Source organism: Cygnus olor, chromosome 19 (genome assembly GCF_009769625.2).
Source record: "Cygnus olor isolate bCygOlo1 chromosome 19, bCygOlo1.pri.v2, whole genome shotgun sequence".
In the NCBI taxonomy this organism is placed as follows: domain Eukaryota; kingdom Metazoa; phylum Chordata; class Aves; order Anseriformes; family Anatidae; genus Cygnus; species Cygnus olor.
Window position 1 is genome coordinate 7,915,304 of NC_049187.1, and position 26,357 is coordinate 7,941,660.

A 26,357-nucleotide genomic window follows, 5' to 3' on the forward strand; every position below is an offset into this window, starting at 1 on the left:
TGCCGCCTGCCAGAGCCCCGCTGCGCCAGGGATTATTCGCCTTGACGTGACCAGATGCCAATGGACGGGAACAAATGATACTTGTGTGATGGGATTTCGAAAGGGGGAGGGATGGGGATGGAGGGAAACAGGGGGAAAGACAAACCTTTGGCAGGAAAAACGACTCCGTTCAATACCTACATGTGAAATAAAAAGGTAAAAAGGATGGTTTTTGCTGTTGAGCTACAAAGGGAGAACACTTGCTTGGACCAGAGGAAGGGCCCAGGGGATGCAGGAGAGCCTGTTCATCCCAGCCAGCCCCTGCCCACGCCTCCACTGCATCCAGAGGCTCCCCTTGCAGGGACCTGACTCGCTCGGTCCATCCTCGATGAAGGCCGGAGCTGCCCTGTCCACCCCTGCTCCCCAGTGCCATCGGTCTCCCATTGTTTTGGGGACATTCTCCACAGAGAATACAACCCTACACAGCTTACAGGGTGAAAGCTGCGGGTTACTTGCAGAAGATAAGGCTGTATTATCCCAGCAGACAGGTGGTTAATCCTGGCACAGGGGGAGGCATCCCCACGTAGCCAGCGTGAACCTCATTTATTAGGACAGACAGAGAGCAGCACGGCCATCCCTGCCTCTGCCTTCCAGCTCGAGAGCACCAGGGAGTGCAGTCGCCTCCCATTGAGAGACAAACTCACTCCGGTTTGGTTTTTTAATGTTTCCAGTGAAACCAAAGCGTCTGAGAGTTCAAACTCTCGCCCGTGGCGCTTGTTGCGCGAGGCGAAGGAACTGGAATCAGCTCTAAAGAGAACAGAAAACAAGCGAACCCAGTCGGAGGGAACGAAATGAAAAGATGTCGTGTGATTATTTCTTCAGGCGGGTGAAAGCTGCGCTGGAGACGAGGCCCTCCCTGCGCTGCGGAGGATGGAGCCTGAGTCCCTCGCTGCCTGCAATCGTTTGTGATTAAAAGAGGCCGGGGAGAGATGGAGAGCGAGCACCGCAGCCGTGGGGGGCTCCGTGCGCAGGGCTCAGCCACGGGGCCACCAAAGGGACCACAGGGCCACCAAAGGGACCATGGACCCATCCCCTCCTGCTCCCCCCGAGGGCAGCCAGGGGGGTTTCCAGAGGCTGCCTGCACAGCACAGTGGTGCTGATGGCTACGAGAGGGGGATGAGCACAGGGGCTGGAAGCAGCCACCCTGTTCCCTTAGCTGCTGGGGGTTTGCTGTGCATGCAAAGAAAACCCTCCCCGACACCTCCAAAGCCAGCTCTGCGCTGCCGGGGCTGGCAGCACGCAGCTCAGAGGCCACACGAATCCCCCTGGCAGCTGGGAGCTGCCGGAGCCACCTCCAAGGTGACCTTGGGACGATGGCAGCAGACCGGAGGGGACCGCGGAGCAGCCCTGGTGCCAGAGCCCTGCACGGCACTGAGAGGAGCAGCCCAGAGGGGACATGGGCAAAAACTACACCGGGAAAAGCCACAGCCCAAAACACGGGTCAGACTCCTCCTCCAAGCTCAGAGGATTTACGTATATACACACACACGGAGCAAGGGACCCAGACCCAAACCGCAATCGCCTTTGGGGTTTTCTTTTATTCCCTGGGGGCAGGAGATGAGAATCTCCCTGCAGCTCAGCGTTAAGGGGCTGCACAGCCCCGCTGTGTTTTCCTCATTTCAAAAGCAGAGCGCTGGCACAGGCTGGCAGCGCTCCCCAGGGCACCAAGTGCCCTCCCAGTCCCAGGATCCACAGAGGAAAAAAAAATGAAACTTGCCCTTGCTCTTGCATTGCAGCAAAAGGAAAAGGACACTGCATGGGTCTGGGGAATGTCAGCCTCCCAGCCTCCTGCCGCACACCCCAAAAAAGCCCTTCAGCACCACAAGTAAAACCCGAGCAAGCACCCAACAGTCAGGCACCCCAGGCTTTGTTTTTAAAGGAACTTAGGCAGCAATTACCAATCAAGCCAATGAATGTTGGTGCTTAAAATCCCTTTGGATTTCATGATTTCATGGTGCAGAGGAATCCTGCAGCGGGCAAAGCATCCCCGGTGTGAGCCTGGGCAATGGCCCTGTGCCCCCTGCCCCATCCCAGGGGGGATTCTGAGGGACACCCGCCTGTCCCATGCTGCTGGTCCCAACCCCTCGGCTCACCCCACACCCAATTTCCACCAGCACAGCTGTGACTTGCTGGGAAATGCCCCCCAAAAAACCATGTGAGAGCCCAAAGGGCAGAGCCAGCCCTGTGCCCCCCTGCACCCTCAGCAGTGGGTCCCCAGGGCACAGCCACCATGCAGTGACACTTGTCAGAGCGGGGACAGGAGCAACAAGAACACAGAGGGATGCCAGATTTGGAGGTGACAGTCGTATTTATGGCAGAGAGATTGTTTAAAAAATTCGTTTCCGTGCAGCATGAAACTACATTTTGGGGGAAAGGGTTTCCAGCAAAGTCAAAAATTGAAACTATTTCCTTTGCAGTCAAGCAAAACACTGTTTTCAGGTCAATTAACCCACGGGAAAGAACTATTGCTCTAGTGGTATTGCTTCATTTAGGAAAGCTGGGAACAAAATTGTTGGGCTCTTTGGAACCTCTTCCATTTCTTCCCCTTTAATCTGGACCAAATTTGCTCGATGAGTTCACTGCAGACTGTAGGCGTTTGCCCAGCTCTCCCTGCTGGGGCAGCGAGGTCTGGGGATTTGGTCGGTACCTCCAAAGGGCTCTCCCATCCCCATCCCCATCCCCATCCCGGTGTCCTTCAGTAAATGCCCTTCACTCGCTTGTTCTCCGGGTCAAACGGGGACTTGGTGTGTGCTCGGGCAGGGTAGCTCACCCCCATCCTCTCCAGCTGGTAGCTGCCGCTCTTCACAAAATCCAGCGAGACCTGCAGGGCAGAGCCACACCAAAACCCCCGTTACACACTGCGAGGTGCTTGGGGACAGCAGCCCCCTGCCACCCCCTGACCCCATTACTGGGCCCTCCCTGCTCTCAGGGACGCTCCCCCCCCACTCTGCAGATGTGCTTCCTGCAGAAAACCCAGCCCTGCTATCCCAGGAGGATGCACAGAGAGGAAGATTTTGAAAGCACTGAGCTAAAAAAAATAAAAAGAATTCAGTTTTTCTTTGTTTGTTTGTTTGTTTTTCTTGGTTTTCCTGTGGATTTTTTTCACCAGCATCCAACGCAAAGTGCATTTACAAGCATTCTGCTCGAGTTCATCACGGGGTGGGTGGCAGGGGGATGGCACACCCGAGTGGGGTCGGTCCCTGCTGTCCCCCAGCCGGGCACTGGCTGCAGGAGGGGACCGTGGTGGCAGCCAGGATGTCCCTACTGCCGTGACAAGCCCAAGGTGTCCCTCCTGCAGCACCAGGCAGTGCCGGTGCCTGAGACACCCCAACGCAGGGCAGGGTCCTGGTGCAGCTCCCGCTCCCCTCCTGCACAGCCAACGCCTGCCGTCACGGCGTAAATCAAGCCGGAGTTATCACAGGGAGCGGAGAGATTAAGGCTGCACATTAACATCTGCTTAATGAGTGCTGCTGCTTCCCGCAGGCGCAAAGGAGCTGCCAGGGTTGGGGCCCCGCAGCACAGCCCCCTGCACGCAGAACTGCTCCCCGTGACACCGAGAGCTGCTGGCCCCACTGCTGGCCCTACTGCTGGCACAGGTTTCCCCATGGCAAGTGCCCGAGCAGGGAGAAGCGCTCGACATGCCCAGCAGGATGCACTCAGCGCCGCTCTGCTGCCTCGCTGCAGGCAGGAGGGGACTGTCCCCGTGCCACCTCCATCCTGCCGCCTCCGTCACGCTGCCTGGGGCAGGCGGGGGCGGCCGGGAGAGCAAGATGTGATAGGGAAAGGATGGGAAAAGAAAGGAAAGGAGAAAGCCAGATGCAGGGGAAAGCATTCACTGTGGCAGGAGGGGGGCACTGGCTGCAGACCCCGCTGCAGCACCCAGCCAGAGCCCCCAGCCTGCAGTGGCCGTCCTGCCCTGCAGGCACCTGCTGCCACCTCCCAGCTTGGGAGGGCACCTGCCTCCCCCACGGGGACAGCCTGTCCCCCCTAAATGCTCACTGAAACACTCCTGCACAGCTTCCCATAAGGAACCGAGCAGCCCCAAGTCCTGCGTTCCCCCCTCAGTGCATGTCCCCATCCCTGTCCCTGACTTGTGCTGAGGCAGGGAGATGAGGAAAGGTCCCCCCAGGGGGCTGCAGATACCCCTCCAACCCCACACTAATTGACTCGGGAGCCTTGTGCTGACGCAGGATTAAAAGCCAAAGCAAGCCAGAGGATTAAAGCACAAACATATGTGCTGCAACGGGGACAGCCCCCAGGGACGTCACCCAGAGCCCTCTGTCCCCACACAGGCTCCCCGACCTCTGTCCGCAGCACGCCGCTTAATGAGGGCACCTCATTTACTCCCCAGGAGTCTCGCGGGGTTAATTAAGAGCCTGCTGCGCTCCTACTGGGCAGTCGATCCCCGTAAAACAAGTTAATTCACCGCTGCAATTAAATACTCGCTTGCAATTAACATCTGAGAGGGCGTGGGGGGCCAGGCAGGGTGGCAGCCGGGATGTCACTGGCGAGGACATCGCTGCCGCCGAGCCGTGGCATCGCTCACCCCCGTATCTCACACTGCTGTCACTTTAGGGAGGGGCAGGGGGGGCTGCCCCGTCTCGCACCCCATCTGATGGCAATGTGCTCGTGCATATGGCTTCGAGCAGAAGCTCCGCGCTTCCCCTGCTAAGCCCGGGGCAGGCGGCGCCACCCGTACTCACGGGTCCCCCCGCGGGGTCGCGGATGTAGCCGTAGGCGATGGTTTTGTCGATGGCGAACCCGAAGTCTGCCCGACGGACGTGGCCGACCACCTGGCCGTCCCTCCAGATGGCCTCCAGGCCGAACATCGGCACCTTCCTGCGGGGCAGGAGCAGAGCAAACATTGAGAAAAAGCCAAGTTGGGAGCCCACAGGCCAGGGGGAAGGGGCTGGAGGAGAGGCCCACGAGCTGGGGCTCCCCCCTGGCACGGGGGCTGCTGCCCTACAGCTCCCCCATTCCTTCACCAAGGGCCCTCCAGCCCAAATTGCAAAGCCTCCTGCTGCTCTGGGTGAAACAACATAACCCCCCTCCCTGTCGCACCGCTTCCAGCTTCCATTAAATATCTAGCGGGGAATACGTGGTGGGATTTAAATTAGAGATGTAATTAGAGCACGGAAAACAGCCGAGCGGGCTGGCAGCCGAGCTCCGTGTGCGCTCACAGGGTGCGGGGGCTGGATGGGGAGCGCTGCGGGTCCTCATCCTGCCACGTGTGGTGCTGAGCAGCGCGGAGCTGCCCCGGGTGGCTGTACTCACTCGTCGGTGGTGAAGCACACAAGGCGGCGGAAGATGCCTGAGGATTTTTGGGCTTCCACAGCCTCCCGGCCCAGGAAGGGGATGCCGGACTTGAGCTTGCAGGTGAAGGCCAAGCCTGCTTCTAGCGGGGTGTCGTCGGGGCGCAGGTCTGCGTGCCAGTGTCTGTACCCTGCCAAAAACAAGCGTGGGTCTCCCTGCCTTGTCAGCAAACCCGGGGTGAGCAATTCGGGAGACCAAGACACCAGCCCCGCCTGTTGGCCACCCCTTGGGTCACTTGGCCTTGGGCGAAGCACCCTCAAGAGGACCCGCAGGTGGGGAATTCTCAGCAGGCAGCATGGGGCGAGCTGCACCCCAAAGCTGGACAAACCCCATTTATCTGGGTTCCCAAGCCAGAGGCAGAGCACCAGGAAAGGCAAGCTGCCAGGAAAGCCCCAAACCTTTCTCGATGCTGAGGCTGTCGATGGCTCTGTAGCCGGCGTTGGCGATGCCGTGCCGGGCGCCCGCCTGCATCACCGCCCGGTACACCCTGACGCAGTCCGCCCGGGGCACGTGCAGCTCCCAGCCCATCTCGCCGACGAACGACAGCCTCATGGCACGGACCTGAAAAGCACAAAACCCCCAAATCCCTGGGGACGGAGTGGGGCTGTGCAGCGTGGCAGGGGCCGCTTGAGCCCACACGGCCTCAGCGCCCACCTGGGTGAAAGCCAGCTTGGCCGGCAGCGTTGCGCTCATCCTGATTTTGTGCAAGGCTTTTCTTTGCTCCGTCTCGTGCCACGTTCAGAGTGAATTTCTCATCTCTGGACAAGCAACGTTTCGCAGCTCAAAACCACAGCTAAGAGGAAAGTGAACCCAGAGCTCAAGTCTCCCTCGGTGCCCCCCTGCTTGCAGCTGTCGCTGTGGTCCCGGGGGGACACAGGGTTCGGGGTGCTGCACCCTGCAGCCAGCAGTCCCTGCGGTTGTGGCCAGCAGCGATGCTCCCCACACCAGCCAGGCCTTTGTCTCCCTCTGCTGACCCAGCTACACCAGAGGAAAGCCCGCGGGCACCGCTTATGCTGCGTCTCCCCAAATCTGCTGTATTGCCTGATGGTGGGGAGACCTGTCCCCAGTGGGACTTCGGGGCTGTTGTCCCCTGGGGATGTGTCCCACCCCAGGCACCCAGCAGCTGCATGCTGTCACACAGGGGCTGAGCCCAGCGTCCCCATCTGCACCCTGCTCGCTCCATGGGGATGCTCAGGTTCCCCCTACAGACACAGTGCCCCAGAGCATTACTCTTGGCAGCCCAATTAGCCAGACTCTGCACCAAACCCGAAAGAAGGATGAGAAGACGAGCACAGCTTGGTGCTCCTCGGAGCATTCCCTCCCTCCCAGCCTGCCCGTGCTCCCCAGGGACAGGAACCACAGAGGAGCGTGGGGCAGCACCGTGATGTCCTGGCCCTGCTGATATCCCCACTTCTCTCCCAGGCAGGCAGAGATGTGCCCTGCATCGTGCCACCCCGTAGCCCCATCAAGCTCCTCTGCGCTCCCAAAGCTCCTCAGGCTGGTTGGGACCACCCCAGCTTGTGGACATTCCCTGGAGACACCGCTGGAGGCTCAGCTCTATTTCCCTCTGGGTCATCCTTTGGCTTCATGGCTTTTTTTGTGGGGTGGAAGCAGAGAACTCTCTGGCTCTCCGGGGAGATCTGGGTGCCAGCCATTTGGTTGGCACAGCCCGGGCTGGGGAGGCGAGGGCCGGGCTCTGCTTCTCCTGCAGGTTTCTGCCAACGTCTCCTGGGAGCAGGCGTTCCTGGTAGGTTTCAAATGGAGCTATGAAATAGCATCAATTTCCGAGCCTTTGAGCAGCAATTCAAAAGCGTTTAAGTATTCTAGAAAATGAAAACTTGAGCTTTACCCCGCAATCCAGCAGGGAAATTCAACCAGGGTCCTTGCGCTGCTGTTAAATACAATGAGAGACGCTATATATAAATTCGCAAACCAATCGGTAATTTCCAGTCTCACTAGCTCCACGGGAATTCTCCTTTCACTCCAGCTGATTTTGCTCAACTACTGAGTTAATGCACAAAAACCTCAGCGATCGCTTTTTAAAGATGTTGGGTTCGGTTTAACCCCGCTGGAAGGCGATAACATCGGGGTGGGCTTCAGCTCACCACCCCCAGGAACCTCCCTCCTCCTGTCCCGGCTCGTGGGGACTTTGAGGGCCCAAAGGTGCCCCCCCAAAGGATGCACAGCGACCTTACAGCTACAGAAACACCCCCATACGCGATGAATCCTCTGCACACTGACCCAGGCTGCCTTTAGGCTTACGGGGTGACTGCTCCGACATCAGCACTACTGAGCAATTCAGCAAAGTGGTATGAAAAGAGCTCGCTTTTTTTTTCTGCAGAACTTTAAAAACCAACTACAACAAAAATCCTATACTTTGCAGCCCTGGGATTTGTTTCACAAGAACACTCTGTTTTCTCCTTTAATTCTGTGCCAGTATAATATTACCAATTTCACAAGAAACTGCCCGAAAATTCACTTGCCATTCCTTTCTGTCTCTGCCCAGATGCCTGCAGTTCAGGTGCTGGCTCTGCCTGGGAGGGCAGGAAAGCTTTTTCTTTTCTATTCTTTTTTCCCTTTTTTTTTTTCCCATAAAATCAGGGCATTTACACTCAAAAGAAGCCCTAAGATTTCTACCAGCCGTTTCTACCTCACAGGACTGGATTATTTTCTTGCAAACTTGAAGCGAAATGCAAATAAACCGATCACACTCCTGCAGACAGGAACATTCATACACCTTTCAGAGGGCTAAGTAGATTATTACAAGATGTTATCGGCTTGCCACAGACATGACGGGGAGGACGCGGGGAGGATTGCAGCTCCTCGGCGGTGACAGTGACGTGTGGCAAGTGGGACAGCCTGCAGCAAGGGCTGGCCTTCGGGTCCCCTGTGCCACCGTCCCCTCCCGGGAGGGATGCTGGACACACAGCAGGTTTTTGGCCCCTGCGTGGTGACATTTTGGAGGATTCACCCGAGTTAGGCAAAACCTGTGCCTTAGTTAAAGTGCCCTAAGCCCTAGCTAGGCTCTCCCTCACAGCTCAAGTAGCCTTAATTTGATTTAGCAGCAATCCCTTCAGCAGCCAGCTGCATTCGAATTAAAGCCACTTTAATTCCGAATGAAAAGTGTCCGCGTGCGGCTTAACCCAATTTCACTGATATCCCAGGCCTGCCTCCCACCCCCTGCTCTCACCGCCGCACCTCCAGGAGGATGCTCAGGGCTACCAGCCTGGGCAGGGGGCAGTTAATTTTGCCTTTAATTAATTAAGGCTAAGAACACATCCAGACAATTTTCTCACTTCCTTTCTGATGTTATATCAGGTGTCCTGCTGTTATTTTCTTGAGTCCCCAAATCTGGGAAGAATTTTAGTGAGTTCAAAAATTGCGTTATTCCCTACAACGCTGTCAAGAAGCGCAATGAACAATTTTTTTTTAATGCTACACTCACTGTTAAGCCAATTCTGGTTATTTGGAGAACTGATATCATCCTGCTAGTTTATATAATCAGTTTCTAAACCTCAGAGGGCATTCTTAACCAAGATTTCTACTTACAAGGACTTAGCTTGAATTGACTGAGTAGGTCATCACGCAGACAAACACAAAAACGACAACCTGTTTCTCTCACCGTCTTGCTGAGCGACGGTCTTGGGCAAAACAAACATCTGAACATGTACTAGCTTTTCCGTGTGTCAGACAGCAATGATAAGCCTTTTGAATTTAGAAAATCTTCTGCAACACAGCTCCCCCAGGGCACGCAGCGGGGCTGACTTCCACCGGCACCCCAAGGCGCTTCCCGTCCCCTGGTGCTGGCCCCGTGGGGCTCAGCCCCAGGTTTTGGCCATCTCCGCACTTGCATAACCGCTGATGTGAGCCCCAAAGTCTTGGCAAACGCAGGATGATCTGCGCTGGAACGGAAAGCTTAAGGTTGTCAGACTGTGCCTGTGATCAAATGCAGCGAGGCGTCAGGCTCTTGAGCCCTTAACAGGGAGCTGTGACACATCTCGCATTAAATCCCCCCCCCATCTTTTTATATATATATTTTTTTTAGGGGTAGGAGGAAAAGGAAGGGATCCGGAGTGTCGGATAGATCTACCGCCAGTGCTCACCCTAAGCTGAGGGAGGCCTCTCTTGTTCCTCCACCGCTGCTGCAAACCTGTGGCCGTGCCCAGAGAGCGCCCAGGCACCCCCAGCTGGGACAGCAGGTAAATGGGGAGGAAAACACCCTACTCCCGTTGTCCTTTTTGCTCTTTTCCAACAGAAAAATAACCAACCAAGCAGAAAAAAAAAAAAAAACTAAACTCCCCAGCAGCGCACTGCAAACTCCCAGCCTCGACAAGCCATGGGAGCTCGCGTGCCAGCCCCGTCCTACCGTGCATCCCGCGGCCCTCACGAGTTTGTGGGTGGAGAAGGGGAAGGCCTCGTTGCTGAGGTCGGTGTCGAGCACTTCTTGGAGGACGGCACGGCTGCGGGGAAACAGCAGCAAAGGGGCCGTGGTGAAAGGAGGCAGCTCGCCAACCCGCCGCTGATGGCCATCACCCAAATTTGCTCTCCCATCCCAGCTGGCAGCCCCTCTCCCTCCATACGGGAGCTAACGTGGGCAATCCCATTGAGGGAGCGGGGTGAGGACCAGGGGACGTGGGGCTGGGTGTCAGGGTGCCTGCTGGGGATCACAGTGCTCCCTCCACTCACCTGAGCGGGCCCTGCAGGCTCATCATGCCCAGCTCCTCCGAGCAGTCAATGAGCTGGCACTGGAGCTTCATGTCCTGCAGCACCGCCGTGATGTGCGACCAGTTGTGTTGCGCCACCGCCCCGCCGATGGCCAGGTAGTAGCCGTCCCCTGGAAGAAACCCCACCCCCCCAGCATTATTTTAGGCTCTGTGGCATTGGGTTGGGGTGATGCTCAGCTCAGCTCAGGACTGATTTTTGTCTCTGGACGCTGAGCTGAAGCTGGGGGTGCCTCCAGCTTGCACAGCCCGAGGGGACCTCAAAGAACAGGGAGGTTAAATAACGTTGGGGCAAGGGGACAAGGGGCCCTTCATGCTAATTTTGCCTGTGGGGCTCAACCAGCAAAGGGAAAACTGAATGACCTTTAAAACCTGAAAGAAGAAAGAGTAAGGTGGGATGTGGGGCCATACAAAACAGAGCTCTGGGAGCAACCCTGCCCGGTTGCTGCTCCGTTGTTACGCAAGGAGCTCCACGAGCTAATGCGAAAGGTAGCACTGTGCAGGGGCTCCTGCCTCCCACAGGCTGCAGCTCGCCTCCCCTTGCACGAGCTCCCCCGGCACGGTGCAGCTCGGACACAGCACCTGCACCAATCCTGCTCTCCTCTACAGGAAATTCCCAGTTGTCCAAGCCCTGGAGATGCCTGGCAGTGAGCATCATGGAAAGAGAAAACTCTCCGTCTTTCGAGACCAACAGCAAAATCTCCTGATATGTTTTGTCCAATACAGAATTAATGTTAAGACGTGGAGGGAAAAGGGAACCGAATGTCAGAGCTGGGGGTGAGCCCATGCAGAGGGAACGGGGCTGCCGGGATGGGAAATCAAACCCCCACCAGTGCTACCCCACCAGGGCTCAGGTTTAGGGTGGACAGGCAGGGAGGCATGCATGTGAATGTGAGCAGGAATTTCATCTCGCTGCTAATCCTGGGCAACAACTTCCCAGGGACGTAGTTTGGGAGCTGATTACTGCATGATCGATCTCCCCTCTTCCTTCCCTGCCACAACAAAATTGCTCTCTGATAATCTGTCATAATGCTAATAAGTGCAGCCACCTACTGTAATTGGAAAAATAGACTCGCTTCTATTAAACTCCTCCGGCACCCATCAAACCCGGCAGCCCTGCCATCCGCTTCCCATCACCTGCGGGTGTCCTGGATGAGGGGGATGCGGGATGGGCTGTGGGGTGGGAAGGGCTCACCGTCACCATCCCCACCAGGATGAGGGTGCGATGGCACCAGGTACCTGCTGCAGCAGCACCCAGCACGGCGCTGGCAGTGCTGCCGGAGCCCAGCTGGGTGCCCTCCTCCCCTGCTGCTCCCTAATGTCGCTTCTGCCCCCCGGGCTGGCTGCTCTGCTTCCTTTCAATTCCTCTTTATGGCAGCTGATAAGGGCTTTGGGAGAGGTCAGAGCAGCCAGCCAGGGCTAGAGAAACCCAATAAGACTGAGGAGCGGCGCAGGCCCCCGGCACAAAGGGGATAATTGGGTTACAGGCAGCCAGGGGTGGAGGTGGAAAAGCCAGGTGGTGCCATTAGGTAAATGCAATCACCCCGGTGCCCGCGGCCACACATGGTCCTGAGCATGGCGGGGATGGAGGAGCTGCTGGTGGACCTCGAACTGAACCTGCCACCGTGGCCCCCTGTCCCCATCACCGCTGGGAGCCAAGCGCACCCTGGGGGGCTGCTGCCACATGCCTGGTTTGTGGGCATTATGAGGGTTGCAGGCATAAACCCTAACATCTGTGGTGTGCTTCCCCCCGATGCTCAGCTATTTAACTGTATTTTAGCTTATTCTGGGGGCTCGATGAAGCCCCGTGACCCTTGTATGAAAGCAGAGACCCCCAGTTCTTCATTGCTGCTGTGTTAGTGCCCCCCCAGCAAAAGGGGCTGGAGGCTGAACTGCTCCTGGGGCAGCAGCCGGAGGGCAGCCCCCCGCTGGAGATATCCCTCAGCCCCGCATCACTTGCGAAAGCACACCCGTCCCCAGCACCAGGGGGTTTTACCTTGGAAGGCGGGGGCCAGGGGGGAGCCCGGCTCCCCGGGGCTGATCCTGCTGACCGTCAGGTCGCTCTCCACGCCGCCGCGCTTGTTCAGCATGCAGGTGTACACGGTGGAGCCTGTAGGAGGGGAGATGGCTCGGCTGCCCACCAGCCACCCCCAGCACGGAGCAAGCGGGGGGAGTACAAAAAGTTTGTCCTAATTCTTATATAAAACACCACTGCCTTGGAGTGCTGTGCCCTACGCTGCGTGCCCAGCACCAGACAGGAGCAATGCTTTTTTTCCTTAGGTTTGTGTCAGTTCTTGGCTCAGAGCACACTTCCCACAGCACAAATAGGAGCAGGATCCGGCCTGCGGTGAGGACGGGCAGAGCACTCGCTCCCACACCACTCCCACACCCTCTGCAAGAGCAGCATGGAAAATAAAAGCCACTTTGGGTCCCCGCTGCGTGTTTTGGTTTGAGGTGGCATTTCCCAGCAGAGGCAGCAGTGGAGGTCTGGTGGCCCACGAGCGGAGGCCGAGCCTTTACCTGGCGCTTTGCTCACGTCGGCGGTGAACAGCCAGTTGGCTGCTTTTGTCGCTTCGGGGCCAACCAGGTAGAACTTCCCGAAATAAGACATGTCGAAGAGAGCCAGGGCGTTTCGGCACGTTAAGCATTCATTCTTGATCTAAAATTAAAGCAAACACACTGCAGGAGCCGAGGCGCGTTCCTCTCACTCTGCAAAGGGAGAGACGTGTGAAAGCCATTTACGTAAGGAGAAGCAGCACCCGGACACACGCCTGGTGCCTTCAAAACACCCCTGAAAAGTCAGGTGTTAAATGTAGCACGTCTGGCAGGCTCCTCCGTATGCCCAGTCCCATCCGTTATGTCAGTACCACAGTGAGAGTTATCAATAATAAGTCGGATTTTATCAAATTGGGTATTCCTTCCCCCATTTCCTGGCGGGCTCCCTTGCCCCGCAGCGTGTGCCATTTATCTGGCACTGGGGGCAAACACTGAGGATGGATCCGAGCTTCCCTGAGCTGGTTTCAACTCCTTCCTTTAGGAAAGCAGCAACGAAATTCACGTGGGCTCTGTGCCGAGGTTTCCAAGCAGAGGGCATGCATTTTGCTTCATTTATTTGGGGACATTTTGCCCAGTTTTAGGCAAAGCTCATGGCTTCCGTCCCTCTGAGCCTCACCAGCTCTTTGCAAGGCTGCAGTGTTGCAGGGGCTCTGGTGCCTCGAACACCCCCAGGTCCAGAAACACCCCCCAGAAACCCCCCTGCACTCACGGTGTCGTGATGGGGGGGGAAGTCAAAGGTGTACTCGTCTGCCAGCAGCTGGTTGTAGGCATAGTCCCTGTGGCGCTCCTGGCTGTAGGCCCCGTAATAATCGTAATCCAGGACCTGGGGGAGAAGCAGGAGGACCGAGGGCAGTGGGAAGACCCCTCAAAGCTGAGGGCTGCTCCCCGTTTGGGGGAAATACACCCGCTTTCAGGGCAGTACACGTCAGGCACCGCGCTTACCGGAGCTGCTCCCCTGGGGCTGAACCAGCCCGGCCGCTCCCAGCCGTGCCTCTCCTGGAAAACACAGCCCTGCTGCAGCAGCTCCTACTTGAGACAGAGAAATGAGAAGGAAAGATTAAAAAGCAGTCTTTTCCACCAGCCCTTCCTGCTTCAGCTGGCAGTGCCAAGGCTTTCCACCTCCAATGGATGCTCGAAACCCAACTCATAAACCTTTGGCTTTGGCTGTCAGCAGCCAAATGGAAAGAAGGGTCACCAGCAGCCAAAATCAGCTCCATGGGTTGTCTTTCAAAAGAGCAGAACCCCTCGTCTGCCTACAGACTGGCTGATATTTGTGCCCACCCAACAAGGGTATTTGTCTCAAGAGCATCCGACAGCCAGGAGCCTGGCAGGCCAGCCGTGCCCTGCTCCAAAGTCTGCACAGCGGCACACGAACTGCTGGCCGAGGGATGCTAAATCCACACAGCACGATTCTCCCCAGTGCTTTCAAGAGTAATTATACAAGTAACATCCAAGATTCATATGGCAACCTTCTTGTTCCTCCTCTGTACTCTCAGGAAAATCTCTCTGCACGCAATTAATTAGGGATCCATTAAGATATTTTTGTTTGGTGCCTCCGTTCGGAAAAGAATAGATTTTGTTGAACATTTCAGAACTGATTCAGTGTCTATTTATAAAACACAGCACATGTTCTGGAGCTGCATGTACAAATACCAGGCTGTCAGTCAAATGGGCATCGCTTATTAGACATGCTGTTAAAAAATAAATTGCGTCCTCGGTGACAGAAAACAACCGAGCTGTCAACCAAACATCGGGGGTCGGTGGGGAGGAATGTCTGTTGTTCTGCTCGAGCCTCTGCTCGCCATCAGGAGAGGGATGCTGTGATGTGAATCCAATCTCAGGGAAAGGGGCTCAGCAAAAGTGGCTGCACCCTGGCAGGATGGGGCCACCCTGGGAGCACTGGGTGGTTTGGGGGGCTCTGAGCCCTGCTCTCCACTTGCCCCTTGCCTGGTGACCCTCCCCAGGCTCTTAATGCATCTCTGCAACCCGCTGTTTTGGAGAGCGATGTGGATAAGGCCATGCCTTGCCAATGCTTCAATGCATCTATTTATTTATTTTATTTTTTGACAGAAGCAGGGGTGGCCCTGAGGGTCCCCGGGGCCGGGCTCCTCACCTCGTGCAGGGGGTCCTTCCTCATGTTGCGCCCCGCCAGCGGCTCATCATGGGGGAAGACGACGGAGTAGTTCTTGGCGTAGGATTCGTGGCTCCGCTCCCGGATCCAGCGGTTGTTGTCGGTGAGGGACTGGTGAAACCTCCTGGAGGACACGGCAAGAGAGGGTGGCCATCAGGACAAGCACATCGGCTTGCTAGAACCCCTGGCACCCCCTGGGCATGGACCCATTGGCCAGAGGAGGTGGCTGCAGCTGCTGCGGTGTAAATTCGGGATCCCTGCTCCCTTTTTATGGGTAGGAGAGCAAAGAAACCAAAAATCACATCTTTTGCCCATCAAACCACTCTAGCTCATCCCTGTGGCTCTGCCCACTCAGTGCAACCCACAGCCCTGGTCCAGATGGATTTACCAGAGCTAGATACAGTCCTGCTGGGGGAAAAATAAAAAAAAATAGGAAAATTTATGTTAATTCTGCTGTTTCAGTGTTGGGCCAGCTGAGAGAGCATCTCTCGCAGAGCCCAGTTTTAAATGCAGCCCCGAAAGGGAGCGAGCCGTGAACATTCCTCACATTTTTCATCCAATTCTCCCTAGACTGAAATATAAATAAAACCCAAAGCATTTTAAATTTGTTTGACATATTTTCCTTTTTCAAACAGAAAAGCTCCTTGAAGGAATGTGCCAGTTCAGCACGTGCTGTGGTGCTATTACCAGAGCCCTGTAACTCCCGGGCCATCACCTCGCGTTCAGTGCCACCTCTCCTGTCCCTGCTCTGGCAGGGGAGTGGTGTCTGAATTGCCCAGAGCCCCTCTGTCTGCAGAAAGGCAGCCAGTCAGCAGGCAAAAGGCAAGAAAAAATGTCATTTATAGGGCCTTTTGAAATCTAATTTTCAGGTTTCTTCCCCACTCAGTGCGTGCAGAGTAGAGGTGGGCAGCAGGGGGAGGGCAGGGCCGAGCGCTGCAGGCTCTGTTGCCCCTCTCCCTTCTCCCACCCTCGCCTTCTCAGGGCACCCAAAAGGAGATTTTCCCAGCCCTCAGCTGAGCTCTGTGCTGGTGGCTGCTTCCCAGATTTGCACCTGGGTTGGGGCTTTCCAGGACGAAGGGGCAGCAGGGACCAGCACTGCTCACGGGTCGTGCTTTCGGGTCATTTCTTACCCAAGACCCGGGAGCTCCAAAATGCAAGCAGTGTTCCCCAAAAGCAGCCGTGGGCAAGCTACAAGTCAGCTCCATGGGGACAGCTGCCCCTTCTGCCGGCAAGCAGCAGGGTACATGTGGCAGGTGACACTCAGCATGTCACTGGCACCCCGGGCACCCACCAGCCCCGGCCCCGTCACCAACGCGCCGCATTTGACAGCAGCGAGAGGAGCAGCAGCTGCCAGATGAAATATTTACAAACGAGCGTTTTGAGAGGACAAATATTTAAATGTGCAAAAAAAGGAGTTATTTAAAGAGGAGCTCAGTAATCACCACCAAAATAAAGATTAAAAAAAATAAAAAAAGGGGGACTGACATCAGCTTGCCAACTCCAGAAAAGGTGAGGCACCAAGAGGATAAAACCCCAAGGAGCCGGGCTGTGCGTGACCGTGGCGCCCCAGGGGACAGCAGCGGGCGGAGCAGCTCCTGCTGCACGTCCCTGTCCCCACAGCAGGGCCATGGGACTGCTGCCTGCTTTGCAACCCGGTATGTCAATGCCAAGCAAAATCCGCAATGGCTGGAGCCAGCGTGGCATGGAAGGTGGTGAAAGCCTTGTCCCAACCCACGCTCCTGACCTTACAGCTGTCCCTGTCCACCCATGGGCTTCTCTCTTTGCTGCAGCACCGACCCCCTCCCTTCCCAGGCTGCTTCCATGCGTGGTTTACCAGCGTTGCCATCAAAACAACGGGATTTTAACAGCCTTGTCCCCAGCAAGCATGTTGCTGTCGCTAGCAGCCCTATAAGAAAGCCCAAACCCAATCAAACACAATCGAGCAAGTCAAAAGCAATTACAGAGCCAACATCTGCACAGCCAAAACCTCGCGGCCCATGTCGTGCTGCAGAGAAGGTAAGGTAATCTTTCTCCAGCTGAAAACGTTACCCCTGATGATTAACTTAGAGGATTAGGCACAGCACTAATTGAACAACAACACAACCCAAATGTAATTACCCTGTCCTTTCTCATCACTGCAATCTCCTCGCGTCTGCTGGAAGCTGTTTGCGTAGAAGCGGAATGAGGCAAATGAGATAAACCCCATGTGTAAATTTATTAAAGCTGTGGGGCATAATTGATTCTGGCTTCTTGGGGGGGAGGGGGACAGGGGCTGCAGCACGGACACCTGGTCCTGATGCCAGCACCCATGGGGTGCTCGAAACCCATCCCCAGGACCTCCCACGGGTGATGGGTGCCAGTGGAGCCCGCAGCCTTGCCTGATGTCATAGCCGTACATGTCCTTCTCCGGCCGCCCGTGGACGATCCAGTGAGCCAGCTCCCTCCCACAGCCACCTCCCAGCATCATCCCTGCAGGAGAGGCAAGGACAAAAATGAGGCTGCGAGGCCAAGTACCCCATGCTGGGATGCACAAGGAGGTATTTCTTGCTGTCTCTTACCAGCACTGTTGAAGCCACAGCCAAGGAAGAAGCCACGGACTTCTGGAGCTTCCCCCATGAGCGGCTTGTGGTCGGCCGTGAACGACTCTGGGGGACAGAGACAGGGAGCATCAGCCTGGGCAGGCGTTCTGGGACACACCACCTGCTTCAGGAGCAGGGATCATGTGCTGGCCTCATCCTGCTCCTGCTTTCAGAGAGCATACATATGGATACATCCGTGTATTTCCTCCAGAAGCTTGCACACATGTACATGTATGCACACACACAGCACTGACAGCAGCAGAGACTGGTGACACAAGGCAGCTCCTTCGCAGCCCTGCACTCTGCAGAGTGCCCTGCACCATCCCACCCATCACATCCCCAACAGCAGGGCCATATTTCATTGCTATTATTATTTTTCACCTTCATTGATTTCTGCTGGGAAAAAAAGATGTGAATTTAAGCTGCTTGGCTCAGCTAAGGGGTTGCCATCGATGCTACCCAAGGCTCCTGCGCTGACACCAGCTCGGGGGGAGCCCTCACTCCCTGTACAACCCCAGCCTGGTGCAAATCCCACACTACGGAGCGCAGAAAACACCCTGATGGAGACATGCAGTGCTCCTTGTGTCAAGGTGCTTTGTCTAACCGTGCAAAAAGCGAGGGGAGGCACCTGCACCTGTGCCCAGCTTGGTCCCCCCAACCTCTGGCCTCAGCAGCAGGGAGCTCCCCCTGCGAAGCACAGGTTTCCGAGCGGGGCGAGTTGTTTTATTGGTGAAATATTTACAACAGAGAGGAAAGAACAAGCATTTGCTATTTGCTACAGTCCAGCCTGACTCAGCTGTTGCAAGCAGAGCAGCAGCTCGTCTAAATCCAGCAGAGGAGAAGCGCTGACCCTTTGGAGGTTACCCCCCTGCATTACAAACACCAGCCATATGTCTATAAGCTGTCAGCTCCCCGCTGGAGGCCACCAGCTCCACTTACACCGCAGTTCAATCAAACACCAGTGCCCAGGGCCACAGCCTCCACCTTGTACAAGCCATGTTTTACCCGCTGCGGGGCCAGAGACGTGCCCTACTTTCCCTCTGTGCACAGCCCAGCTCCATCCCCAAGGGCCTCCAGGGTTTCCCTCTAAGTGCTTCAGCAAAAAGAGAAGGTTTTTTTTTTTTTTTTTTCAGCGTGTGGAGGATTTCACAGCCAAACCAACCACAAAGGGCGAGGGTTCAATGGCAGCATCACCACCAGCTGCTGGGGCTGCAGGACAGCAATGCTACTGCCTTTAACTCCACATCGCGCATTGGGTGCAAACCTGAGCAAACCTAACGTCAGCACCCCAGAAACCTGGAATCCCACGGTCAAAAAAATAATATAAATCCCAGAAGAACAGGGGCTACTGCTTGAGAAAATGTTCCCCTTAATTCCCCAGGCCAGTGGCCCCAGCATCAGCTGTAAAGGTCCCCAAAACGTCCCCACTTGGCTGCCAACCTCTGCCTGTGGCCCCGGCTGCACCGAGGCAGCAGCTCGCTCCTATTTCTGTGGCTAGCCTGGGATGCCACCCCCAGGAAGGCGACACCATTGCAGCCCAAGCACAGGCAGTATTCTGCAGCCAGCTCCTGCATTTCCATCCTGCACCAACGCCTGCTGTGCCCAAATCTACTCCTGGGTCAGGCCCTGATCCTGCCGAGCCCCTAGGTGCTGGGGGTACAGCCCCAAACCAGCCATGAGGCAGCCACGGATGTCCCGTGAGATGCTTGGAGGTGCACAGCTGCCACGATGCTGCCACCGTGTTACCTGGCCCGCAGACGGTGGATTTAATGCCCGTTTTCTCCAGCACCGGCACCCTGTTGATGGCACCCTCGATGTGCTGCGTGAAAACATCCCAGTCCAGGTCAAAGAGGCCAAAAGAAAATTTCTCAGATACCTGAAGGGGGGAAACGGGAGTCAGGACACGAAACAGAGCACAGCTGGTGGCATTCTCAGCTCTGGCAGCCTCTGAGGTCTCAGACTCAGGTCTCTCGGGGTTTTATGAGCAGCCCAGGAAAGCGCAGAGGTTCAAAACCAGCGAGAGCTCCCACCCAGGCCCTCTGCAGCCCTTTGTGCCCCATGTGTGTGGAGGGCAAGCCTCTTGGGGACCGCAGGGACATGCGTCTTCACCTCCTGCTGCAACCCCTGGCAAAGAGTCCCTCCTCCCCGGGATGGAGAGACAAACCCTAGCTGCCCCCCCAAAAGAAAAAAAAAAAAAAAAAAAACAAGACAAATGCAGCCAAAGGGCTGGGGCAGGGCCTGAATTAAGGCACCTGGATAAAGGGACCCTGCGGCAGGCCAGGGGTGGCACGATGGCCTCTAAAGTCCCCCCAGCCCTACTCAGCTTCCTCGTCTCCTCTCACACCCGTGCGCCTTGTGCCTCCACCAGGGCAGGCGCAGGGGATGCTCTGCCCTGCTCTCCCCACCAGCCGCGAGGTCGGTGCCCACAGGATGGGCTTTATGTGAGCGGGGCCACGAGGAGCTCCCCCCTTGAGGCTGTGGGCTCCTTGCAAAGCCTCCTGGCCCCCCCCGGCAGCGCTCACCTCCTCCCAGAAGATGGGGTTTGACTCATAGCCGCCCACGGAGAGGGCATCGCCTTGGAGACGGAGGTACACCGAGGCATCGTGATCGCGCACGTTCGGCATGTTCTGCAGCGGGGAGGGGGTCAGAGGGGGATGAGAGGACCCCCCCCAGGGCCCCACACTTGGGAATGGCCCATGGGGAAAGCCGAGCGGGGTGACCAGGCACCCCGAATGCATCCAGGCTTCATCGCCCTGCATGTCCCCAGCCCAGCTGGGGATTGAAGTTAGGTGGATTGAAAAGGACGCACCAGGGGGGTTGCAAGTTGCAGCCTTTCCTCCCAAAAGCCTCTCCCTCACTGTGCTTGCATGGCCCAGACTTACTGGGATGGAAACACAATCCCTGTAATCGTCCCTTCTTAAAATGGGGCCTCGGGGACTGCAGGCTCAGACACAGGCTGTGTCAGTGGGATGGAAGCTAAGGCAGGTGTTACTCTCCAAGCCTTGGCACCTGAGTGAATGAAGGCTGCTTTGACTCCGAGCAGTTCTCTGCAGCCAGAAGGCGAGAACAGATTTCTGCAGCTGGTTTGGGAACGCCTGGAGAGCTACAGCTCTGCCTGGCGGGGACCGGGGCTGGTTCAGAAACTGTTTGGCATCTTTACGAACGCTGCTTTCAGACACCAAACACATCAGAGACCCTACAATAATTCTACTGAGAAAAAAAAAAAAAAAAAAAGATTATCTGCTAGTCATAACATTGTTAGATATTAAATATGACTCTGATCAGGCAGTCAGCTACCAGGAGAAGCTGTGGGGGTGCCTGCAGAGCCTGGCCCAGGTTTGTGCAGAGGGACAGGAAGGGGGGGGGTCCTGCAGGTCCCGGGGGGGCTGTCCTGCCTCACGACCCACCTGAATGCCCTCGATGCGCTCGGTCACCACGTAGGCATGATGCATCGCCACCAACGGCACATGGACGCCTGCCAGCTGGCCCAGGGCACGTGCCCACACCCCTGCGGGGACACAGAGCCCATCGGGGGTGGCAGTCAAGGGGGTGGCAGGGGGACAGGGGACGGAGCAGCCCCCCAACACCCTAGCCCACATGGCACAAGGCAGAGCGGCTCCGCCAGCTGCCCCGTACCTGCGCAGTTGACCACGCAGGGGGTCTGGATGGTCCCGTGGGCCGTCTCCACCGCGTGCACCCGCTTCACCCCAAAATCATCGGCTCTGACCTGGATGCCAGTCACGGGGCAGTTCTCTATGATCTGGGGGGGGGGGGGCGGGAGGAGAAGCAGAGTCACAGCTGGGATGTCCCCGCTTGCCTGACATCCAGCCAGGATGGAAAAAGGTGAGGCTGGACAGGGCTCTGGCCCTGGCCATCTTCCTTTCTAGTTATTACTGTTACTGCTGAAAACAGCATTACTCTCAATTCCACCCTAAAACCACATCTCTATGCACCCACAGCTGCAGGGGACACTCATTATTGATGCGCCTTGCCCACGAGCTAAGCCCCATGCCTAGGACGGGCTGGCAATCCTCGCCTCGATGAGGGGATTGTGTTACCTGACCCTAAAACCAAGGAACCTGCCTTGGGCTCTGCCTCGTCTCGCTCCTAAAGGTCTTCTCTTCATCGTGGATTTTCTGTGGGCTTATGGTCCCTGCCAGCTTTGTCACAGTGACCCCGAGAGCCATCAAAGCCCAAGAGCACAGCATCCTTGCAGGGCAAAGCCCTGACCCTGCAGGAGCAGCTTCGCTCCATGTGAAAGGAGGAGCTAGGGAAGGCAGAGGCTTAAAACTCCTCCCAGGGTCAACAGGCATTAATTAGTAATTGCTAATTAGGAATTACCGTAGCACCTCTGGCAGCTGCTGCTCTGGCAAGAGTGGAGCAGGTGCCAGCAGGATCCATGGTGCCATCCTTGGGGACGTACAGCGTGCCGTAGAGGTCGGCGACGTTCATCAGTGGGTACAGCTCCTTGGTCTGTGCCGGGGACAGGACGTAGGACTCCACGCCGTACACCTTCCCCAGCTGCCGGCCAGACAAGAAAATTGGGAGATTAAGCAGGGAACGAGAGCCTTGGCTCATCCCGTGCTGCTGGGGGAGTTGGAGACCCCCCCCCGGGACACATTTAGCTCCCCAGTTGCTGTGTGGCCCAGGTGCACCGCTGTCCCAAGGCAAACCCTCCATCCAGGGCAGTGGGAAGGTCTGTCAGCTTTTTAGGGCCATATGACCCCATATTCCTATTCAAGCTGCCTGTGCAACCCCGAAAATAATGCTACTGCTATCTGAAAGGGCAAAAATCGACAGCTGGATTTCATTCTGCCTGCTTTGCCAGCATTTTGCCTGATTTTATCAGCCTTATGGAAATCAGGAGGCCACCAGGAGCTAAACGCCACGTCCTGGGGGTGACGCCGGGGGCCGTTCCCTACCGACATGAGCCTCTTGTACTCGTCGAGGCGCTGCTTGTTGGAGGCGATGAAGAGCCCCCCGTTCTGCACCCAGCCCGTGTGCAGCCCCGTCTCCGCCGGCAGCTCCCGGCTGACCACGTCCCGCGTGTGCGCCAGCAGCTCCACCTCCACGTCGCTGGGACGAAGCTGCCACAGCAAACCTGGGTGGGGGACAGCCCGGCCGTGGGGCAGGCAGCTCTGCCCCCCCTCTAACCCCCTCATCACCCCAAAGCCCTGGGGACAGGAGCTCTGGGGGCCTCCTGGCACCACCGTCCCACTCGCAGCACGGGTGTCACCCTGCTGTGGCACTTGCTCCATCTCGTGGCTACCTCGGAGCTCTACAAATCATTGATCTTGATTTTTTTTTTTATTTTTAAATGAACGGGAGAACAGGGTTTCTGGTGGGGACTACCCCAAAAAGACACAAAACCCCATTAAAATGCGTGTTGAATTAAACTCGCCTAGCTCCCCTCTCCCTGCCAAAGAAAACTGGCTTAAAAATAATAATTTTAAAAAGAGTGGAAATAAACTGTTTAGTTATTCTCTGATCCTATTAAAAATATATAAAGAGATAAAAAAAAATGGGGTGTGTTTTCCTAATGGAAAGTTGTGCCAAATGGAAAAGCAGAACCTTGAAATTCTCCACGATTAAAGCCAAACCCCCCCCGGCACACCCAGAACCCACCCGTGCCATGGGTGGGCTCCATCCACCCGTCCCCAGATTGTGGGGTCCTGTGTAACCCCCCCCCAGGTCCTGATCCCGATCCCGATAACTCACCGGCCGTGTGCCAGGTCGTGCCCGACGTCAGGCGGTCCCTCTCCAGCAGGACCACGCTGGTGACCCCCAGCTTGGCCAGGTGGTAGGTGGTCTGGCAGCCCAGGCTGCCCCCCCCAACCACCACCACCTCGGCCGAGGGCGGTGGGGGCCGGCTGGGCCCCGTGCTCCTGGCGCCTTCCTCCTTCAGCGTCTTCTGGTAGGGGACGTTCTTCTCCGCCGGGGGTCCCGCGGCGCTGCTGAAGGGCCGGGGGCTTCTCCAGGGGGCTGGCAGGCGGCGGGGGGCGGCCGCCCGCAAGGCGCAGCTGATGTAGGACATGTCCACCTGCGGAGCCCCCAAACGCCTCGCCAGGGTGGGCAGGGGAGCCCCCGCTGGATGGTCACCGGTGGTGGCACCAGTGGTGGCATCGTGGTGCCACCAAATGGGTTGAGCGGCACCTGGGGGGGGGCCTGGGGCACGGCTTTGAGCTGGGCTCCATGGACCCCCACCTGCAGGAATCGCACCCCAACGGGAGCCGGTGCGGCTCCCAAACACCCTGCAGGGGGGGCCCAGCTTAAAAAAAAAAAAAAGGGAGCTTGGAAATGCACAGGTCACGGCAGCTCCTGCCCAGCCCACAGAAACCACCCCCTTTTTAATGTCTGTTTGTGTATTCAGGAGGCACGACAAAGGAGCAGGGGTTGCTCTGTATCAGAAGAGGGCAGTGCAATGGCTGCTGGCAGGGACGGGGTCGGATAATGTCCTCCAGCCCCGTGCCTGGGATCCGGGGACGTGGCTCGGGGTTTGCTCTGGCTGCGTGGCTTTGGAGCAGCCGTGGCCCCACAAACAGCAGGCTCTAATGGGTGGCACTGCTCTTCCTACACGAGCTTTGTCCGGGGGCTGTTGTGGAGCTTGCTCCTGCAGGACCCCACTCGCTGCCACCCCACAGCCCTAAAAAACTGGGAAATCCCACCCGGGATATCCCGCAGGAGTTCCTTGCCGGGAGGAAACCCACGCCGGGTTCCCCACCGCTCGCCGGCTCCACTCACCGGCGACGCTTGCTCCGGGTGGCGTTCCCTGCCGCGATGGCCGTGGGGCGCCTGCCTTCCTCCGATGCTCTCCTCCTCCTCCTCCTCCTCTTCTGCGCCGCTGCCATGAAAACATTAACCAGAGCCGGAGGCGAGCGGGGCCAGCTGAGCGCTTCCCCTGCCCCGGCTGAGCTTTTACCCGCTGTTGTTCCTCCGCCACTCGCCGACGAAGAAGAAAAAGTCAGGGGGAGTCGAGAAATTCGAAACGTAAGGAAATTCTCACTTTTCTCCCCAGATCAGCGCTCGGCAGAGAGCAAAGAGCCCGGCTGGGGCCAGGAGGGGCTCGCAGCCTGCAGGGCTCGCTCGGTGCCAGAAAGCAAACACAGCGAGCGCGGCGAACATCTGACCCTCCTGCCGGAGTTCCCAGCAGTCACACTGAAAGAGCAGAATTAAAATGCGTTTAAGCCAGACCCGAGAGCCCAAAGCGAAGGTGGGAACACCAAAAAATTTCATCTGGAGGGGGGAGGAAAATAAAACTTTTCATTTAGCTCTCACAGCCCCAAGGTTTATTGCGCCTCCTGCCCAGGACTCACCCCCAAAATTAGGGCCTGTTTGGGCAGGAGGTGCAGGCGGTGCAGGCTCCTCAAAGGCGGCTCCGAAGGGCCGGGTTCTGCTGTCTGGGTGAAGCAGGGGGCGGGTGGAGCTGTGGTTGGGTCAGGGGCTGGTGGATTTGGGGGCTGAGCAGCATCATGCACCCCACAGTCACTGCCTGGGGGCTGTGGTCTGGGGGGCTCGTGGAGGTTTGGGGGGCTCATGGTGGTTTGGGGGGCTCGTGGCAGTTTGAGGGGATCGTGGTGGCTTGGGGGGCTCGTGGCATTCGGTGGCACCACCGCCCCGGGAGCCGCCCCCTGTTGTGTGCTGAATGCACGCCGTACGGGGGCTGCATCCAAATCGTCCCAGTTCAGGAAGGGGTTGAATAGCAGCCGGGGGGGGGGGGGGGGGTAGCTGATCCAGAATTAGCCCAACACAGTCTCGCCTTTTTTTTAAAGACAAAACCAGTTTCTGTTTAAAGAGAGCCCCCATCCCTCCAGCCTTCCCAGCCTGCTGCTCGCTCAGAATAACCAAAGAGATGCGAACAAGTCAAAACTCCTGCCTGTGGTGGGGTGTTGCTGTCTGATGGGACAAGAGCCGTCTCGGCAGCATGTCCTAACTACAAACACGGCCTTTGGGTTAGAAAAGACCTGGAACAAAGCAAGCTGAAGCATGTGTCGAGCAGCCTGAGAAGCTCATCGTGCTCAGGATGGGGCAGAATGCGGCCCTGACTCCAGAGCCTCCGAGGATCGGGGCCCTGATGGAGCTGCAGAGCCAGACCGAGGGAGGTTAATTTTTTTGGTGGTCACTATAGCATAGAGGGGATGTAAAACATTCAATCCTTTCCCTGTAATGCTTAGATTAATTAGGAAATAAAGGGGCAGAGCGGTTTGCATGCGCCAGCTGGAGCTTTCCAGGTCACAGAAAGCATTACGGCTGACGCACAAACGAATTGCCCAAGCGTGCTGCAAGGCTGCGGCTGATCAGAGTGTGCACGAAGCCACAAGCACATGCTGTCACTGTCACCAGAGTCTGCACAGGCATGCACAGAGCCCTCTTCACAATGCCCTGCCTTGCAGTCCGAGTTTGGTGTCAGGAGAGCACTACCACCGCATGACACTGAGCGGGAAGCACCCTCGACAGTCCGTAGCTTTGCCGAGCTCTGACCTCGCCACCCCCTGCCTCAGTTTCCCCACCCCGAGCTGTTAGGATCCTTGCTCTGGGGTTCCAGCCACTGTTCTGGTGCGCAGGGCTGCCCGTGGCAGGGAGCAGCGGGGCAGTGGAGGGAGGTGGCCGCACGCTGGCCAGCCACAGGCCACCGGGGCCATGGGGCGTGCTGGGGGCCGCGGCACGGAGCGGGAGCGGCTGTTTGCAGAGGGCAGCCAGCAAATGCAACCACCCCCTGGCGCCGTGTTTGCTCAGAGCCCCGGTGAGCCCAGCTAATGGGGGAAGATTATGTCAGCAGCTGTTATTGCTGCAAAAAAAAAAAAAATGATAAAATAAAATAAAACTTGTGTCTGGTGCAACCTCCTCCTCCCTCCGGGGTGCAAGCAGACAAGGGGCCGCGCAGGGCTGGAGCCAGCTGCCAGCCGTGGCTGGGGGCTGGAGATTTATCCTCCTGTTAATGCCCTTGGGAAGCCTGCTCCTGGTCTGGTTACAGCGCCTGGCTGGGCTGGGCACAGGGAATAAATGCCCCATTTATCCCCT

At 57.1% G+C, this 26,357-nt stretch overlaps 1 protein-coding gene across 3 annotated transcripts; it reads right to left on the minus strand.

Annotated features, from left to right (window-relative positions):
• Positions 1-2,360: 2,360 nt before the first annotated feature.
• SARDH (sarcosine dehydrogenase) lies at positions 2,361-24,596 on the minus strand. Of its 3 annotated transcripts, none has more exons than XM_040531832.1 (22): positions 24,259-24,596; positions 24,081-24,180; positions 23,058-23,379; positions 22,262-22,440; positions 21,681-21,860; positions 20,976-21,099; positions 20,747-20,847; positions 19,862-19,966; positions 19,086-19,158; positions 17,319-17,405; positions 17,139-17,229; positions 14,743-14,884; positions 13,572-13,655; positions 13,339-13,452; positions 12,594-12,732; positions 12,070-12,183; positions 10,039-10,186; positions 9,719-9,812; positions 5,751-5,913; positions 5,314-5,482; positions 4,743-4,878; positions 2,361-2,860 (listed from the first exon to the last, which is right to left on the minus strand). In XM_040531832.1, the coding sequence occupies exons 3-22, from the start codon at positions 23,371-23,373 to the stop codon at positions 2,735-2,737; spliced, it is 2,685 nt and encodes an 894-aa protein (XP_040387766.1). In that variant the 5' UTR covers positions 23,374-23,379; positions 24,081-24,180; positions 24,259-24,596; the 3' UTR covers positions 2,361-2,734. The 3 variants fall into 3 exon arrangements, with proteins under 3 accessions (XP_040387766.1, XP_040387765.1, XP_040387764.1); XM_040531831.1 differs by having other exon boundaries at positions 19,086-19,215; positions 24,081-24,172; positions 24,259-24,595; XM_040531830.1 differs by having other exon boundaries at positions 19,086-19,215; positions 24,259-24,595.
• Between the last annotated feature and the right edge of the window lie 1,761 nt (positions 24,597-26,357).

Excerpts from the sequence above, each read along its gene's own strand:
- SARDH (XM_040531831.1), bottom strand. The coding sequence starts at position 23,373 with ATGTCCTACATCAGCTGCGCCTTGCGGGCGGCCGCCCCCCGCCGCCTG. Across the intron at positions 21,861-22,261 it reads AGTACAAGAGGCTCATGTCG|CTGGGGAAGGTGTACGGCGT; the intron begins GTAGGGAACGGC and ends TCTGGCCGGCAG. Across the intron at positions 2,861-4,742 it reads GCGACCCCGCGGGGGGACCC|GTCTCGCTGGATTTTGTGAA; the intron begins GTGAGTACGGGT and ends TCTGCCCTGCAG.